Source organism: Carcharhinus amblyrhynchos, chromosome 8 (genome assembly GCF_965287045.1).
Source record: "Carcharhinus amblyrhynchos chromosome 8, sCarAmb.v2.hapA, whole genome shotgun sequence".
Classification (NCBI taxonomy): domain Eukaryota; kingdom Metazoa; phylum Chordata; class Chondrichthyes; order Carcharhiniformes; family Carcharhinidae; genus Carcharhinus; species Carcharhinus amblyrhynchos.
The window spans coordinates 46,001,699-46,022,276 of NC_137331.1; the positions used below are offsets into that span (position 1 = coordinate 46,001,699).

General features: G+C 42.3%; 1 protein-coding gene across 1 annotated transcript; it reads right to left on the minus strand.

The window, feature by feature from the left end:
- Window positions 1–2,781: 2,781 nt before the first annotated feature.
- Window positions 2,782–18,952, minus strand: LOC145346370 (putative G-protein coupled receptor 141). The gene is made up of 3 exons (XM_080193529.1): window positions 18,887–18,952; window positions 5,434–5,511; window positions 2,782–3,717 (listed from the first exon to the last, which is right to left on the minus strand). The coding sequence occupies exons 1-3, from the start codon at window positions 18,950–18,952 to the stop codon at window positions 2,782–2,784; spliced, it is 1,080 nt and encodes a 359-aa protein (XP_080049655.1).
- Between the last annotated feature and the right edge of the window lie 1,626 nt (window positions 18,953–20,578).

The window sequence follows — 20,578 nt, forward strand, 5'->3', positions numbered from 1 at the left end:
CTTCACACACTATAATATACATCATGCTCAAGGATGCTAAAAATGCCAATTTTTTTCCAGTAACACGTCATAAAAAAAACTAAGAGAATAATGGAAAAACATTAAAATACCAGTAAAAAAAAAGCAACAAATTGAACTGATTCACATTCTAGTTATACCTCAAGGCATTGCATGTGGGAAGTCAAAAGCCTAATGCGATCTTCAAATTTTCCAATTGGCCATAGGAAATTGGAGCACTATGAAGGTGGGCACAACAGGCAACCAATCTTGGAAATGTAAGGACAGGGACGTTGGAAGGAAACCATCAGTTAAGGCCTCCAAGAATACATACAAACAGAGTTGGCAATCCTAATTATCAACCTGACATCCATCATATGCACCCTTTGTCTACTTTATCTTACTCTCATATCTTCATCATCCAGGTTTGTCATAATTTTCCCATTCTTTGGGAAGTACCTTAATTGTACCAGAACCATCTTTATAAAGGTTCCATTACTGTTTTGTCTGCCAATCTTTGACTCCAATTTACCCGACTTAGATCAGTTCTAATCCTGCTAATATTAGACTTTGCTCAATATAAGACCCTAGTCAGGCCTCATTTGGAGTACTGTGCGCAGTTCTGGTCGCCTCACTATAGGAAGGACGTAGAAGCTATTGAAAGGGTACAGAGGAGATTTACAAGGATGTTGCCTGGACTGGGAGGCATGCCTTATGAAGTTAGGTTGAGGGAGCTGGGACTCTTCTCCCTGGAGAGACGAAGGTTGAGAGGCGACCTGATAGAAGTTTATAAAATGTTGAGAGGGATAGATAGGGTGGATTCTCAGAGGCTATTTCCCCGGGTTGAAATGGTCACTACGAGAGGACACAGATTTAAGGTGCGGGGAGGAAAGTACAGAAGTGATGTTAGGGGTAAGTTTTTCACTCAGAGGGTGGTGAGTGAATGGAATAGGCTGTCGTCAGTGGTGGTGGAGGCGAACTCGCTGGGGTCTTTTAAAAGACTTCTGGATGAGTATATGGGGTTTAATGGGATTGGGGGTTATAGATAGGTCTATAGATTGGTAGGTGTTGATGTGATCGGCGCAACTCGTGGGTCGAAGGGCCTGTTTGTGCTGTAGTGTTCTATGTTCTATGTACCAATTTTTACTCTGGGTTGTTCCTTGTCTTTTTCTATAGCTAATCAAAACTTTATGATGCTATGATCATTGTCCCCTAATTATTGTCCTATTGACATTTGACCCACTGATCACTTGTGCCTTTGATTTGGTGAAGTGTCTAGGCTGGTTTGTCTATTTGAATATCACCACCTCATATTGCAGAATGCCAATTACATTTTGAATGTTCCTTGAGTCCTGCAGCTGGATGGATCATTGCAAAGATATCATTTAGGAAACACTATCAAAGACTCAGGTTGCACGACGCATGCATTATGTGAAAACATTGGGAAAATAAGGTGGCAACAGTACTCCACCACAAGTAGTCTTTTGACATTCATCATGCAGTTCACTGTGCCAATGCTAAACAGCTGGCAGGAAAATGAGGGAACCCATTACACCATCTCTCACGTTAAAAATAGATTTGCACACAGCACACCATAAAATCACAAAAACTGCCATTATTTTCAATTAATATAACTTCCAGAATTTTTACTGTACATGAGGGTGCTTGTAGAGGGTTGCTTTTCAAACTGGAGGCCTGTGACCAGCAGTGTGCCTCAGGGGTCAGTGCTGGGTCCACTATTATTTGTCATTTATATCAATGATTTGGATGAGAATATAGGAGGCATGGTTAGTAAGTTTGCAGATGACACCAAGTTGGTGGCATAGTGGACAATGAAACAGGTTACCTCAGATTGCAACAGGATCTTGATCAATTGAGCCAGTGGGCTGAATGACAGATGGAGTTCAATTTAGATAAAGGAAAGGTGATGCATTTTGATACATCGAACCAGGGCAGGGCTTACTCAGTTAATGGTAGAGCATTGGGAAGAGTTATAAAACAAAGAGATCTAGGGGTACAGGTTCATAGTTCCTTGAAAATGGAGTCACTGGTGGACAGACCGGTGAAGAAGGCATTTGGCATGCTTGGTTTCATTAGTCAGTACATTGAATAAAGGAGTTGGGGTATCTTGTTGAAGTTGTGAAGTTGAAGTTGTTGAAGTTGTTGAAGTTGTGAAGTTGTGTTCTTGTGTTCTTGTGATATTGGCAAGGCCACACTTGGAATACTGTGTACAATTCTGGTCACCCTATTATAGAAATAATATTATTAAACTGGAAAGAGTGCAGAAAAGGTTAACTCAGATGCTACCGGGAATTGATGGCTTGAAGTATAAGGAGAAGCTGGGTAATCCTGGACTTTTTTCCCTGGAGGGGTGATCTTATGGAAGTCTATAAAATAATGAGGGGCACAGATCGGTTAGATAGTCAACATCTTTTCCCATAAGTAGGGGAGCCTAAAACTGGAAGGCAAGGGTTTAAGGTGAGAGGAGAGAGATACAAAAGAGTCCAGAGGGGCAGTTCTTTTCACACAGAGGGTAGTGAGTGACTGTAATGATCTACCAGAGGTAGTAGTAGAAACAAGTATAATTTTGTCTTTTAAAAGCATTTACACAGTTACATGCGTAAAATTGATATAGAGGGATATGAGCCAAATGCGGGTAATTGGGACTAGCTTAATGATAAAAACTGGCCCTTCAGACCAAGGAGCCTATTTCCATGCTGTAAATGTCTATGACTCTATGAAGGTTGACATTGATTCAAAGTGAAATCAGAAATAAATAATTTCTCAATGTGCAGCTACTAGGAATGTAAGCACATCGAAACAGCTCATTGCAGTCAGTGCTAAAAATATTTCATTGATGGCATGTAATATCAATGAACAAGGATTAGCCACAATTTGTTTTATATAGAAAAACCTAAATCCAAGGTATGGTAAAAAACACAGGATCATAATCAGTAAAAACAACAATGTTTTTACCTGAGCTCCAAATTGCTGCTGTTTGAGAAAGGTGCCTTCATGCTTGTTTGCTAATCTCATAAGTATATACATCTGAACAGCCAGCAAAGCACAGATAGTCATGAACACAACAGTAACAGAAAAGTAGTTCATATATTTCACAGGCTCTTCTTTAAGTTCATCCTGAAACTGAAAACATTGCTTTTCATTATACGTTTTTGAAATTCCATAGAGTTTCAGGTACAATGGGAAAACAGTAAAAAGCACCAGTGACCAGACAACTAAGCTGGTGGCAGTCGCATGCCAAGGCCGGTAAAACTGCATTGTTTTTTCTTGAAAAAAACTGAAGATCCTCATGATAACTATGGCCACATAGAACAAAAAGCACAGGTACATGTGAGCGTGTATCATTGCACTCACCAGCCTACAAAATATTTCACCAAACTTCCACTCATCCAGAATGTAGTAGGAGAGACGGAAAGGCACGGTGAGGAGAAATAATATGTGTGCCAACATAAGATTAATCACTGCAGTGGATGTCACAGTTTTTCCATCATGTTTCATTTTCCAAGTCATGCTGACAGCTCCAGCAGAGCCTCCCACTAACACAATGCTGTAAATTGCTATTAGAGCTGCATTATAAGTGGTTTCAGGTGCATTGCAGGTGGAATTGTTGCTTCCGAATGTTTCTGGTAAGGATGTTGTATTTTTCATTGCTGGGGTGTTCATTTTTTTCTCCAAATCCTTCAAAAAGCTTGTTAACAACTACAAATAAAAATAAAACTGTCAAAATTATTCAACATGTAATTCATAAATCTTTTTAGAAAATACATAGATGTGAAACCACTAAATAGTATGATGCACGAGTTATGGATGTAGTTCCTGTCAGACTGCACTGTGTTAGTAAAGTTTAACATCTGACTAGTTTATGTGTACAATAACTTGAACTATAAAGTGGCAATGGCACTTCAGCTATGACTGTAGGCTATTGTACAAGACCAAACAGAAGTCCTCAGCTTCACAGTGCCAGGGGCCCTGGTTTAATTCCAGCATTGGGTAAGTATGGAATCTGCATGTTCTCCCCGTGTCTGCATGGATTTTCTTTGGGTGCTCCAGTTTCCTTCCACCATCCAAAGATGTGTGGGTTAGGTTAATTGGCCATGATCAATTATCCCTTAGTGTCAGGGGGGATTAACAGGGTAAATATTTGGGGTTATGAGGATAGGATCTGGAATTGTTGTCAGTGCAGGCTGAATGGCCTCCTTTTGCACAGTAGAGATTCTTGATTGTAGAAAGATCTGGACAGCAAAGATCTCCAGTGCTGATTTGAGTCTGAAACAAGTAGGGTCTATTTATCACCAAAATATGGCATATTCAGACCAGCCACTCAGTTCCATAAATATAACCAAGGAGATTTGACAAAGGATCATCTGGACTCAAAACGTCAGCTCTTTTCTCTCCTTACAGATGCTGCCAGATGTGCTGAGATTTTCCACGTTTTCTCTTTTGGTTTCAGATTCCAGCATCCGCAGTAATTTGCTTTTAACCAAGGAGGTATTCCTTCTCCTTTCAACACACAGCAGCTTGTGTAAACTTGAGAACACTGCCTCTGCACATGTGCAGTAAGTCCTCCCCCTAGTGTTGCAGATGCCGCTGATTTCTCTTTCATAAATCCATGTTGAATTTGTTTGATACTTTCTAAGTGTCCTGTTATCACATCCTTTATAATAAACTCTAGCTTTTTCCCTACTACTGATGTTAGGTCAACCAGTCTATAATTCCCTGTTTTCTCCCTCCTTTTTTTTTAAATTGTGGGGTCACATTTATCAACTTCCAAATTGTCAGGACTATTCCAGAATTTACCGAATTTTGGAGGATGACAAACTTACCACATCCTTCAGTACCCTGGGGTGTAGGTTATCAGGCCCTGCAGATTTAACAACTTTCAGCCTCATTAATTCCTCCCACACTTAAAATATTTTAAACTGATGCTAGTTTCCTTCAAATTCTCCTTTTTACTCCCTTAACATTTCTGGGAGGTTACTTGTGTCTTCTTCTGTTAAGATAGAACTAAAGGAGTTGTTTAAATGGCAGAATGATAGCACAGTGGTTAGGACCACTGCCTCTCAGCATCAAGGACCTGGGCTCAATCCTGTCTTAGGTCACTATCTGTGTGGAGTTTTCTCATTCTCCCTGTGTCTGTGTGGGTTTCCTATGGTTGCTCTGGTTTTCTCCCACAGTCCAAAAATGTACAGGTTAGGTGGATTTTATCCCACTTTGGTTTTCCTCCCTGCCTGCACAGCTGAGCTAGTCAGGAGGCCACGGATTCAGCTGTTGCTGAGACACTATTTCCCTAGCAGTATTCAAAATGGAAAATCTTTTAGAGAGGGGAATAGGTCAAGGGGACACTGGCACTACCTGCCAAATGCTTTTACTCTGTCTGGCAGTCATCCATCCTCTCTCTGCCTGTGGACTCTTTACCCGTGATGTGACCACCTCACTGTACATGCTATCCACGAAGAGCTCAGCCTTGGGGATGCTCCATAGTGACTCCAGCCACTGCTCCAGATCCAAAACACAGATTTTGAGTAACTGCAGTTAGATAACCACCTGTTTGGTGATTGGTTAATGAGTGATAAAATTATTTTGCTCCCTAAACTAGCAACCTGTAATACTACACTAATTAACAATTTGTGGTTTAGAAAGAATTAAAAATAAAACAATTGAATTAATTAGATAAAACTTTAATTGAGTTTAATGGAGATGTTGTGCTGCATCTGAACCTTGTGTAATTTCTGGAAAGCAGCACAATCTTAGGAAACTGTATCTAGACTGAGTGTCTGCAGCTCAAGGAACTTCAGCTCAAGAGTTGCTGAGCTGGAGTTTAAGGCACTGACAGTGTAGAGCATCAGGGAGGGGGAGATTCTCAGAACGAATTTGACCGAGAAGACAGTCACACTACTTAGGAGAGATAATCAAGTGAATTACCTACCTCTAAAAACAGGAGTCAACTTATATATCAGTATATTAATGGTTTATTACACCAAATACCTTGGCCCGGACAGGCACAGCTCACTTAATGGCATAGTGTCACATCCCAGAACAGAAGGGAGCCAAGAAAATTGGCATTAGAGAGTGATGAACCATTCATACAGATATATGGTAACAATGGAGTCTCTTCTGAATTATACTTGCTGTGTAATTCAGGATTGAAGAGACATCACTAATCTAAATCACACTATCCAAAATTAGAGAGTTATTGTCATTTCTTTTATAGAACTTTTCATATTATCCCTACAGTGCACAAGGAGGCCATTCAGCCCATCGAGCCTACACTGACAACAATCCCACCCAGGCCCTAACCCTGTAACCCCATGTATTTACTGTGCTAATTCCCTTGGCACTAGGGGACAATTTAGCATGGTTAATCCACTTAGCCTACATATCTTTGAACTGTGGGACGAAATTGGAGCACCTGGAGGAAACCCACGCAGACACAGGGAGAAAGTGCAGACTCCACACACACAGTCACCCGAGGCCAGAGTTGAATCCTGGTTCCTGGTGCTGTGAGGCAGCAGTACTAACAGCTGCATCATCATGCCGCCTGTTCTTCATTGTCGCTGGGTCAAAATTCTGCAACTCCATTTCTAATGGCACTGCACCAGCACCAATTCAATACAATAGATCTTTAAAAATTATAGAAACCAGTTCTGATAAAATGTTTTTTTAATTTTTTTTAAGACTTCTCATTGATTTTTTTTCTTGTTGAAAAACATTTTACAATCTAGAAAATTCAAATCATATACTATAGATATCAATATATAAGTCAGCAAAATCTGAAAATCCTCTAAAAACAGGAGTCAACTTATATATCATGTGCAAATGTGAAGCATCGGCGGGGAATATCACTATTTTTGGCCTTCACTGCCCAGACCTGCTTCGCAAGGGCAAATCTTTAAACTCCTGCACATCTTTGCAACACAGCCAGGTTCACCCGTTGATCTCACTGCACCCAGTTATAAAGGGACTGGTAAACAAAACATCCATTTGTAGGGTGAAAATTGAAGCTGATAATTCACGCAAGAATATACATCATGACTGAAAAGATGGGAGGGGGCTGACTTTTAAGTTAAGCAGATGCATAAATCATGATTTTTGGAGCTAAAGAAATGAGGTCAGCTTGTTTGCTGCAATCCATGGTAAACGTAAAGCATAGAAACTTATATTTTAAGAAAAAGCATGATTATCTGCAAACAGAACAACTAATCCTGAACTTCACATGGTACACGCAAAAAATTGTCTTACCTCCAAACCAGAGATCAAAGCTGAAGTGAGCCTGACTATAGCTTTATGGCTGCAAACTGATCAAGTGTAAAAATAAAACTAAGTAAACACAAAGAGGAAGTTTTGTCTTCTGTTAAAACCAGAGGAAATAAGTAACCTAAAAAAGGGTACTGATTTTGTCACATGCAAAAATTTGTCAAATGTGTGGAGGAGTGTTCTTAAAAATCGACACTAACTCTTATAATTTTTGCAATAATGATGTTCAGAGATACGAATAAAACACTATAGCATGTGCCTCTGGAAGAAAATGCTTTTAAGAATCTTCTTGCTATCTCTAACATTCATTGCTGTTAAGAATTTTGACAGAATGTAAGTCCTCACCTTGGTCACGGACTTGTGGTCCCGGTAGATCTGATGACACTTAAGCCTTATTATGCTGCTGTTCTATTCTCCAAACAACATAACTGAATTTCTTGGTTGCTTTGTCAGTGATCCCTGTTTGAAACTTTGAAAAATCCCTTTGCTAGAAATCTGGAATCTGACTTCCAGGTAAATTCTAATCCAAGCTGCTTTAAAGATACAGCAGTAAAAGGCACAAAAAGTCTGCTCTTCCTGTAATTATATGAAATTATTCAGAGATATTTCTCTTTCTGATACTCTGATCACTATTTTGCAATCTTCCTTGGATGCATGTGTATTTCATTGCTGTTGGCAGAAAAGCTGGTGCAGTCAACAGTGTTAAATAAACTGGTGATTTCAAATTTAAGCCTGACTCCAGGGCATTGATAGTAGGCAAATAATCAGAGATAGTGTGATGTATTCCTGTTCATAGCCCTTGTTATGATTTATCAGCCTGCTTTTTGGTTGTGAACCTGTTAAGCTATTTCACTGCTGGGGGAAAATGCTACAAGTGCTATCCAAACATCAACTAGCACATTCCTGGCTGTTTATGCTTACAGCTAAAATCAGATAGGAAATTCCAATCCAGTATGTTTTAGTTAAGGATGAATGTTTGAGTAGGGTATCTTGTGGCATCACGGTAGCACCCCATCTCTGGACTAGAAGTTTCAGGTTCAAGTCCCACATCAGGATTTGATGGCCAAATATGGGGAGTTCATAATGTAGCCAACAGGTTGATAATCAGCCTGTAAATCCTTCCTACATGCTTGATGGCAGGTGGTAGGGCTGGGAGAGATTCCTGATCAAACTGCAGAAGTCAATGGCAAAGCACTGGAGTACTTTCCCAAGATCCAATGGGAATCCATGGTCACCAAAATCTTAGGAGGATGCTACCAAAAGAAGGAGGTGGTTCAAATAGGAAAGTACTTAAATAGCATTTCTACTCCAATATGAAAGGGATTTTACATCATAATTGCATGAACTTAAATCTTTATAAAATGCTGAGCTTAGTAAACTCTGCATTCCCAGAGTTGGCAGGTGAGATAGCGTTTTTTTTTAAATTTGTTCATGGGATGTCACTGGCTGGGCCAGCATTTATTGCTCACCCCTGAGGGCATTTAGGACTCAACCACATTGCTGTGAATCTGGAGTCATATGTAGGCCAGACCAGATAAGGACAACAGATTTCCTTCCTTAAAGAACATTAGTGAACTAGATGGGTTTTTACAACAACAGTTTCAAGGTCATCAATAGACTTTTAATTCCTGATTTTAATTAAATTCAAATTTCACATCTATCATGGTGTGATTCAAACACGTGTCCCCAGAGCATAACCCTGGGTCTCTGGATTACTAGTCCAGTGGCAATACCACTGTGCCTCTGCCTTCCCTACCAAGCCTTTACTGGTGACAGATTAAGAAAAAAAACTTGTCTCCAAGTTATTTCCATGTTACTATTTTTGTAGTTACATTGCAAAAACTATTCAAAAAAGAAACTACCTGGTCACCATCAATGTGCTATACAAATGCAAGGCCCTCTTCTACAGGGGCTTGGCAAGATTGGATGGTATTTATTTTAATATGAGTCTTAAAACAGATGAGTTGATGCACAAATTAAAACATGGGGGTATGATGTCATTGGTGTCACTGAGACATGGAGGGCAGGATTGGCAGCTCAATATCCTAGTATATAGGATCTTCAGGCATGACACAGGGAAGTAAAAGAGCAGGGGGTGTCACAATTTTGATCAGAGAATCAATTACAGCAGCAAGGGTTAATATTTTAGCAGGCTGTTCAAATGAAGCCATACAGGTAGAACTTAAAAATCAAAAAGCAGCAACCACATTGCTGGGAGTATTCTATAGGCCCTCCTAACAGCCCTGGGGGAATAGAAGAGCAGATATGAAGGCAGATTTCAGAGAAGAGTTAAAGTAATAGGGTAGTGACAGTGGAGATTTCAATTTATGGGGCAAGTGCAAGGCCAACATGTTCCAATCAATAAAAAGGGTGGGGCCAACAATATATAGCATTGGATTTAGAGTAAAAGGAAAGCTTATGGCAGACTTCATGGGCTCAAAACAGCAAAAGCTTCAGAAGTATAGAATGTGCAAAAGTGAACTGAAAAAGGAAATTAGGAGAGCAAAAAGGGAACATGAAAGGAAACTGGCAGATAAAACAAAAGGTAAATCCTAGCTATTTTGCAAGTACATTCAGGGTAAAAGCATGATGAGGTAAGAAGTAGGGCCCATTAAAGACTACAGTGGTAATTTATGTGTGAGCCAGAGGGTGGATGTTGAGTTCTGTGGTAGGTAAAATGTTAGAATCCGTCATTAAGGAGGAAATTGCGAGGCATCTTGAAGGGAATTGCTTGATAGGGCAGACGCAACACGGTTTCATTAAAGGGAAGTCGTGTCTGACAAATTTACTGGAGTTCTATGAGGATGTGTCTAGGGCGGTGGATAGAGGAGAGCCGGTGGATGTGGTCTTTCTGGATTTTCAGAAGGCATTTGATAAGGTACCTCACAAGAGGTTACTGCAGAAGGTCAGAGGACATGGAGTTGGGGGTAGGGTGTTAGCGTGGATAGAGGATTGGTTGTCAAATAGGAGGCAGAGAGTGGGGGTCAATGGGTGCTATTCGGATTGGCGGTTGGTGACTAGTGGGGTGCCCCAGGGGTCGGTGCTGGGGCCTCAGCTATTTACCATTTATATAGATGATCTGGAGGAGGGAACCGAGTGTAGGGTGTCGAAATTTGCTGATGACACCAAGATTGGGGGAAAGGCAAATTGTGCGGAGGGTGTGGAGAGTCTGCAGAAGGATCTAGATAGGCTGGGCGAATGGGCCAGGAAATGGCAAATGGAATTTAATGTTGGCAAGTGTGAGGTGGTCCACTTTGGTAGGAAGAATGGTAGGAAGGACTATTACTTACGTGGCGAAAAACTGCAGCAGGCGACGGTGCAGAGGGACCTCGGGGTCCTTGTGCATGAGTCGCAAAAACCCAGCCTGCAGGTGCAGCAGGTGGTCAGGAAGGCGAATGGGATGCTGGCCTTCATAGCGAGGGGGATTGAATATAAAAGTAGGGAGGTCTTGCTGCAGCTGTATAGGGCATTGGTGAGGCTGCAGCTGGAGTACTGTGTGCAGTTTTGGGCGCCGCACCTGCGCAAGGATATTTTGGCCTTGGAGGGAGTGCAGAGGAGGTTTACTAGGCTGATACCGGAGTTGAGGGGGTTGAGCTATGAGGAGAGGCTGAATAAACTAGGCTTGTACTCGTTAGAGTTTAGAAGAATGAGGGGAGATCTCATTGAGACGTATAAGATGATGAATGGGATGGATAGGATAGAGGTGGAAAGACTCTTCCCGCTCAAAAAAGACAGTAGGACTAGGGGGCACAGCCTCAAGATAAAGGGGGGGCGGTTCAGAACGGAGTTGAGGAGGAACTTCTTCACTCAAAGGGTGGTGAATCTCTGGAATTCTCTGCCCGTTGAAGTGGTGGAGGCTGCCTCGCTAAATATTTTTAAGAAGCGGGTTGATGGGTTTTTGATAAGAGAGGGGATTAAGGGTTATGGGGAGAGGGCGGGAAAGTGGAACTGAGCCACGACAGATCAGCCATGATCTTATTGAATGGCGGGGCAGGCTCGAAGGGCCAGATGGCCTACTCCTGCTCCTATTTCTTATGTTCTTATGTTCTAAATGAATACTCTGTTGGTGCTCACTAGTGAGAGAGATGATGTGGGTATAAAATCAGGGAGAAGGACTATGATACAATTAAAGACATTAACATAGACAGAGGGGAGATTCTGAATAGTCCGGCAGGTTCAAAAGTGGATAAAACTCCAGGGCGGGATGAAAGAAAGGAGAGTATGAAATTGAAAGAACATGCATTTAAGTGGCAAAGATTAATGGGAAGCCAGAGGATTGGGAAATCTTTAAAGGTCAACAGAAAGCCACGAAAAAAACTACAATGAAAAGTAAGATGGGTTATGAGAATAAATTAGTTCAGAATATAAAAACAGGTAGCAAAAGTTTCTACATATAAAACAAAAAAGAGAGGCTAAAGTAAACATTGGTCCTTTAGAGGATGAGAAGCAGGATTTAATAACTGGAAATGAGGAAATGGCTGCAGCATTGAACAAGTATTTTGTGTCGGTCTTAACACTGGGAGACAAATAATATGCCAAAAATTGATGACAAGGAGGCTATAGCAGGTGAGGACCTAGAAATGATCATTATCACTAGAGAGGTAGAGTTTGGCAAGTTAATGGGGCTAAAGGTACACAGTCTCCTGGTCCTGATGGAATGCATCCCAGGGTACTGAAAGAGATGGTGGGAGAAATAGCAACTGCACTAATGGTAATTTACCAAAATTCGCTGGACTCTGTTGTGGTTCCTGCAGATTGGAAAATAGCAAGTGTAACGCCACTGTTTAAAAGAGGTAGTAGACAAAAGGCAGGTAACTATAGGCTGGTTAGCTTAACTTCTGTAGTAGGGAAAATGCTTGAATCTATCAAGGAAGAAATACTGAGACATCTGGATATAAATTGTCCCATTGGACAGGTGCAGCACGGGTTTATGAAGGGCAGCTCATGTTTAACTTATTTAGTGGAATTCTTTGAGAACATTACATGCACAGTGGACAATGGGGAACCTGTGGATGTGGTGTATCTGGATTTCCAGAAGGCATCTGACAAGGTGCTGCATCAAAGACTGCTACATAAGATAAAGGTGCACAGTGTAATGGGTAACATATTAGCATGGATAGAGGATTGGTTAACTAACAAAAAGCAAAGAGTGGGGTAAATTGGTGTTTTCCTGGTTGGCCATTAATGACTAGTGGTCTGCCTCAGAGATCAATGTTGGGGCCGCAATTATTTATGATTTACATAGATGATTTGGAGCTGGGGACCAAGTGTAGTGTGTCAAAGTTAACAAATGACACTACGATGAGTGGCAGTGCAGTGTGCAGAGGATGCTGAAAGTCTGCAAAGGGATATAAATAGTCTAAGTGAGTGGGCAAGGGTCTAGCAGATGGAGTACAGGATTGGTAAATGTGAGGTCATCCATTTTGGTAGGAATAACAGCAAAATTGACTTACTTAAATGGTAAAAAATTGCAGCATGCTGCTGTGCAGATGGACTTCAATATCCTTGTACAAGAATCACAAGGAGTTGGTTTGCAAGTGTAGTAGATAATTAAGGTGGCAAATGGAATTTTGTCCTTCATTGTTCGAGGAATGGAGTTTAAAAACAGAAAGATTATGTTGCAGCTGTATAAGGTACTGGTGAGGACACATCTAGACTACTGTGTAGAGTTTTGGTCTCCTTACTTGAGGAAGGATATATGGGCACTGGAGGGGCTGTAGAGGAGGTGCAGTAGGTTGGTTCCAGAGTTGAGAGAGTTGGTTTATGAAGGCAGACTAAGTACGTTGGGATTATATTCATTGGAATTTAAATGAATGACAGAGGATCTTATAGAAACAAAATTGAAGGGAATAGATAAGATAGAAGCAAAGAAGTTGTTTCCATTGGTGGGTGAAACAGATTTAAGAGTTGAAGAGAAACTTCTTCACCCAAAGGGTTGTGAATCTGTGGAATTCCCTGCCCAGTGAAGCAGTTGAAGCAACCTTGTTGAATATTTTTAAGGCAAGAATAGATAAATTTTTAAACAGTAAAGGAGTTAAAGATTATGGTGAGTGGGTGGGTAAGTGAAGTTGACTCCATGAAAAGATCAGCCATGATCTTACTGAAGAGTGTAGAAAGCTTGAGGGGTCAGGTGGCCTACCCCTACTCCTAGTTCTTAGGTGCTCAGATGTATCCCAGGCTGTTCAGTGAGGCAAGGAAGGACATAGCAAGGGCACAGGCAATAATTTCCAATTCCTCTCTGGCCATAGGAAGGATGCTGGAAGACTGGAGGACAGCCAATGTGGTACTGTTATTTAAAGAAGTAGGAACTACAGGCCAGACAGCCTAACCTCAGCAACGGGGAAACTATTGGAAACACTTGAGGAACAGATTTAAATCTATATTTGGAGCTAGGGATTATTCAGAAAACATTAGTATGGTTTTGCTAAAGAGAAGTCATGTCTGACCAACTAGAGTGAATTTTTCAAAGTGACCAGGCATATAGATGATTTGATTAATTATTGTCACATATTGATAGTGAGAAATATTGTTTCTTGTGCACCATACAGATAAAGCATATCTTTCACAGAGAAGGAAAATAGAGAGTGCAGAATGTAGTGTTATATATATATATATATATGGGGTGTAGAGAAAGTTCAACTTAATACAAGTTAGAGTCATAGAGGTTTTCAGCATGGAAACAGGCCTGTCGGCTCAACTTGTCCATGCCTTTTTTTTTAAGGCCCCCAAGCTAATCCCAGTTGCCCACATTCAGCCCATATCCCTCTGTACCCATTGTACATGCTTTTTAAAAGACAATTGTACCCACTTCTACTACTACCACCTCTGGCAGCTTGTCCCAGACACTCACCACCCTTTGTGTGAAAAAAATTGCCCCTCTGGATCCTTTTGTACCTCTCCCCTCTCACCTTAAACCTATGCCCTCTAGTTTTATACTCCCCAACCTTTGGGAAAAGATATTGACTAACTGACCTAGGTCTCATTATTTTATAGACAAAACAAACAAAGAACATCCCAGCACGGGAAACAGGCCCTTCGGCCCAACAAGCCCACGCCGCCGCATCTTCCCACACCTACCCTGCCCTGTGTGTATGTGAGTGGAACCCCTAATGTAGCTAGATTCAGGGGAGAATAGTGTCAATTTGGTGCACCAGTCAGCCTAAGAGCACATCTTTGGGGTGTGGGAGGAAACCGGAGCGCCTGGAGGAAACCCACGCAACCACAGGGAGAATGCGCAAACTCCCACAGACACAGGCCCAAATCTATGTATCTGCACAGCTAGCAGTGATAGTCACTGAGCTGTTGCGGTGCCCATCTGCTGGTCCAGGATTAAGCACACACAACGACACAAAGTACTAGGCCACTCCCGGAACCTCCAAGAGCAGCCCACGCACGACCCACCGTGTGCATGCCCCTCGTTTGACAACAAGGTGGACCGACCCTGTGGAATAAAAAGACAATATGTTAACATATAAAACTATATTTCCAGTGTCGTCCCGAGGCTCTGACCCTATTTAATACCCTCTGCTATAACCCTCCATCCTTGTTTCGCTCATGTGTCTAAGTAAACCTTAAACAAGTCCAACGTGCCTGCCTCCACCACCCTACTCGGTAGCGCGTTCCATACCCCCACGACCCTCTGCGTGAAAAACCTTCCTCTCATATCCAAATTATACTTCTCCCCCCTCACCCTTAGATCATGACCTCTCGTAATTGTCCCCAATCTAGGGAAAAGCCTACCACTGTTGACTCTATCTATTCCCTTCAGTATTTTATATACCTCTATCATATCCCCCCTTAATCTCCGTCTTTCTAAGGAGAAGAGCCTCAGTTTCTCCAACCTTTCCTCGTAACTCAATCCTTCCATGCCAGGCAACATCCTGGTAAACCTCCTCTGCACCCTCTCCAGGGTCTTCACGTCCTTCCAGTAGTAAGGTGACCAGAACTGGACGCAGTACTCCAAATGCGGTCTAACCAGCGTTCTGTACAACTGAAGCATTAGGCGGCAGCTCTTATAGTCTATACCCCTTCCTATAAAGGCTAGCATTCCATAAGCTTTCTTCACAACCTTTTCTACCTGTGTCGACACCTTGAGAGTTGTGCACCTGCACTCCCAGGTCCCTCTGTATCTCTATACTCTTAATCGGTCTACCTTTTATCACGTAACTCCTACCTGCATTATTCCTTCAAAAATGCATCACCTCACATTTGTCAGGATTAAATTCCATCTGCCATCTATCTGCCCAATATACCAATCTATCTATATCCTGCTGTGTCACCTGACAGTCCTCCTCGGTATCTGCCAATCCTACCATCTTGGTGTCATCTGCAAATTTGCTGATCACACCACGTACACCCTCTTCCAAGTCGTTTATATATACTATAAAGAGGAGAGGTCCCAGTACTGAGCCCTGCGGCACACCACTGGTGACTGGCCTCCAGCCAGAAAAGGTCCCCTCGACAACTACTGTCTCCTATTTCCCAGCCAGTTTTCGACCCACCTAGCTACCTGTCCTTGTATCCCATGTGCCTTAACCTTTTCTACCAGCCTACCGTGAGGGACTTTGTCAAACGCCTTACTGAAATCCATATAGATGACATCAACGGCTCGCCCATCGTCAACCGTTTTTGTCACCTCCTCGAAGAATTCCACCAGATTCGTAAGGCAAGACCTCCCCCGAACAAAGCCATGTTGTGTATCCCTAATCAGATCGCAATGCTCCAAATGCTCATACATTCTATCCCTAAGAATTTTTTCCAATAATTTTCCTACCACCGATGTCAAACTCACTGGTCTATAATTACCAGGGTTATCCCTACTACCCTTTTTAAACAGCAGTACCACATTAGCTACCCTCCAGTCTTCTGGGACCTCACCTGTGTCCAAAGAAGAGACAAAGATTTGTGTCAGAGGCCCAGCAATTTCATCTTTCACCTCCCTAAGCAGCCTGGGATAAATACCATCAGGCCCCAGAGCTTTATCTGTTTTTATGCTACCTAAAAACCTTAGCACTTCCTCCCTCGTAATGGATATTTCCTTTCACTGATCTACAGCTCCCTCCAAGACACTACACGACACCAAACCCCTCTCCTTCGTGAATACCGATGCAAAGTATTCATTCAGGACCTCCCCCATTAGACCTCTAAGATCACTCCTCAGCCTCCTACACTCCAGAGAAAGAAGTCCCAGTCTATTCAGCCTCTCCTCATAACTCAATCCATCAAGTCTCGGTAGCATCCAAGTTAATCTTTTCTGCAGTCTTTCTAGTTTAATAATATCATTTCTATAATAGGGTGACCAGAATTGCTCACAGTATCCCAAGTGTGGCCTCACCAATGTCTTGCACAACTTCAAGACATTCCAACTCTTGTATTCAATGTTCTCATTGATGAAACCAAGCATACCAAATGCCTTCTTCACCACTTTGTCCACCTGTGATTCCACTTTAAGAGTTATGAACATGTACCCCTAGATCTCAGTTCTGTAACTCTCCCCAACAGCCTACCACTAACTGAGTAAGCCCTGCCCTGGTTCAACCTACCAAAATGCATCACCTAGCATTTGTCTAAATTAAACTCTATCTGCCATTTGTCAGCCCACTGGCCCAATTGATCAAGATTTTGTTGCAATTGGAGATAACTTTCTTCACTGTCCACTATGCCACCAATCTTAGTGTCATCTGCAAACTTACTAATCATGCCTCCTATATTCTCATCCAAATCATTAATATAAATGACAAATAACAGTGAACCCAGCACTGATCACTGAGGCACACTGCTAGTCACAGGCCTCCAGTTTGAAAACCAACTGTCTACAACCACCCTCTGGCTTCCGTCAAGAAGCCAATTTTGTATCTATTTAGATACCCCACCCTGAATCCTGCAAGATTTAATCTTATGCAACACACAGAACAACAAAGGTAGATCTATTCAAGTCTGATGGTAGCAGAGAAGCTGTTCGAGTCGGTTGATACATGTCCTCAGACTTTTGTATTTTTTTCCCCAATGGAAGAAGGTGGAAGAGTGTACGTCTGGGGTGTGTGGGGTCCTTAACTATGCTGGCTGCTTTTCCAAAGCAGTGGGAAGTGTAGATAGTCAATGGATAGGAGGCTGGTTTGAGCGATAGACTGGGCTTCATTCATAACCCTTTGTAATTATGCCTAGATCACATGTGCCCTAGCATTCACATCACCCCAAGAATGATTAGTTAGGAGCAGAAGTAGGCCACTCAGCCCCTTGAGACTGAGCTGCCATTCAATAAGATTGTGGCTTATGTGATTGGAACTTCAATCCTACAATGTTGATCAAGAACCATCCAGTTGTGCCTCAAAAGACTCTGTTTCCACTGCCTCTTGAGGAAATAAGTTGCAGAGACTCAACTCTGGAGAATTTCTCCTCCTTCCTATCACACTGGCCCTCTTGCTAAACAGTGCTTTAATGACCGTCTTCCAGTGGCATTGACATCCATCATTGTGAAGTGCTTAGTCACAGCACAAATCAATTCCAGCCTCCTGGATCCACTACAGTGTGGATCTATTTCAGCAGCAGGCAAAAAGATGCCATCTCCCTGGCCCTGCAGTCAACCTTGGAACACCTAGATAACAAAGACACCTATGTCAAACTCCTATTTATTGACTAAAGCTCAGCCTTCAACACCATTATTCCTACAAAACTCATTACCAAACTGTGGTCTGGGCCTCAGCTTGTGTGTGTGTCTGGATCCTGAACTTCCTAACTCTCAGACCACAATCAATAAAGGATAGGCAACAACACCTCCATGATAATCCGCAACACCAGTGTCCACATGGCTGTGTTCTCAGCCTCCTACTATACTCCTTATACACCTGACTGTGCAGCCAAATTCCCCTCCAACTCGATTTTCAAATTTGCTGACAATACCACCATGTCTCTCCGCGGCTCCCAATTATTATAGAGGCACAGATTCCCCAAGTCAGCACACTTGCAAGTGCTCACTTGCCTTCCCCTCAATTCTAACAAACAAACTGTGTTTAACTTGCTGGAATGTTCTGCCAAACTGCCTGCAGCTGATCTGCCCTAACAAGGGGCAGCTCCATAAAAACCACCCAAGGATGGACAGGCAGATAGGCAGTGCAGGAAAAAATGGCAAATAAGTCAGCGCTCAGATTCAGAGGGAGGCCTGGATGCTGCAGGGGCCAGGCAGGACTCCCTCTTCCCCCCAGGCAGGACGCAGACCCGGGGGAGCTGATGGCAAAGCAGCCTGGGAGGCACTTGTCATCTCGGTTAGTTCCATGGCACCGGCCCCTGGAGCAACAAAGCTGTGCCGCAAAAAGGTTAATGACCTAATCCGGGCAGCAAAGGTGAGTGCTTAACCCCATCTAGCATCTTCCCCTAGATCCTCCCAGCCTGAGAACCTTGGATGCTTCCAGCTCCTGACCCAAAGCACCTCCTTCCTCACCCCCACCCCACCAAAACTATCACTGTGCTTGCCCTCTAAGGGCCACCCTCTGATACTCTGCAGGAGTCAAACCACCATTTCTTTCATGGCTCCTTCTGTCTCCACAGAAGAAGATGCCCATAACACTCACATGAAGATGAAAACAGGGGGTAGTGACTCTGCCCTCTGGGTCCTCACCTTCTTTGAGGAGCAGGTGCTGGAGCTGTCCAGAGAGCAGGACATCCGTGCTGTCAGCAAAAGCATGGTCGAACTGGAATTGAGAAGTGAGCATCTGACAATCCTCCACTCAATTTTTTTTATCCTGTTAAGTCCTATGTACTCATCCAGAAGTCTCTTAAAAGACACTATCGAATTTGCCTCCACCACCACTGACAGCAGCTGATTCCATTCACCCACCACCCTCAGTGAAAAACTTACCCTTGACATCTCCTCTGTACCTACTCCCCATCACCTTAAACCTGTGTCCTCTCGTAGCAACCATTTCAGCCCAGGGAAAAAGCCTCAGAATCCACCCGATCAATACCTCCCAACATCTTATACACCTATCAGGTAATTGGATTGAGGGTTATAGGTAAGCCTAGTAGGTAGCGATTATGGTCAGTGCAACTTGTGGGCCAAAGGGCCTGTTTGTGCTGTAGTTTTTCTATGTTCAATGTTCATGAAGAGGGTGGTACAGGAATGGAAGGAGCTGCCAGAAAAGCAGTTGAGGCAGGTATAATAGCAATATTTAAAAAGCATTTGGATAGGTACATGGAGGGGAAAGGATTAGAGGTACATGGGTCAAATTAGGGCAATTGGGACTAGCTGAGAGGCACAAGGGACTGGTTGAGCTCAATGGCCTGTTTCCATGCTGTATTGCTCAGAGGCAATTAAAAATGTGGCTGAAATACTAAAGTCTACAAAAACGTGAATGTAGAATTGATACACGAGCAGACATCAATAAAAAATTCAAATTTTGCAATCAATAGCTTAAACACAAGGACACCAGTCACTGCATTTTCACTAATTTATTCTCTTTAACCAGTATTTAAATCACTGCAGGTACTTAAATTAATGTTCTGTCAACCCAGGTGTATCAAAGGCATGAATTTTTTAACATCTTTTTGGTCCTTCTTCTTCTCAATGCATTTCCTAGAGTACAAAGGAAAACAGTTCAGATTTTACAGGTGGTCTATCACTGGTTCAGCATTTTCACAAACATTCAAATAAAATTTTGCCTTTTTGGAATGTAAAAGCTGGTCATTGGAATCAAGTTATTTGCAAATGCTCAAGAAAATCTCACACTCAGGTACAATGACTTGACAATTAAAGCACATGAAATCCACATAGTATTAGAAAACATTAAGAGGTCAAATTGATACCTTGAAGTCCATGCAAACAGGAAGAATCCCAAGTCTCCATTTCATTAAACTCCCGTGTATTTCTTTTGAGAGATACTGGCTTGCAGATGGCTTTGATTTTCTGTTGTTTCTCTATAAAAGAATATTTTACAGCTATCATTCAAAATTGCATCATCTAATTCAATTTGTTCAATAATCCATGAATGGGAAATGTTCCTCAAGTCACAAAGAATGGTCACTCATCCAGGCATGTGGGCAGTGGCCACAGACCAAGCACCAGAGAGTTAAGGTGGATATCACAACCATTCATGGTATTCAGACCTCAGCTCACCAAAAAGACAAGATGAAGTTGCCTTGGAAAAAAGAAAAAAGGTGGTTGGGGAAAAAAAAACAAGTAGAATGGGCCCAATAATAGAATGGCTCAAATTCGGAGATAAGGCAAGGAGAGAAAGAAACTGATATGGGAATAAAAGATAAACAGCCAATCACAGGAAGGGACAGAATGCATATATCTAAAAGATAATTAGCA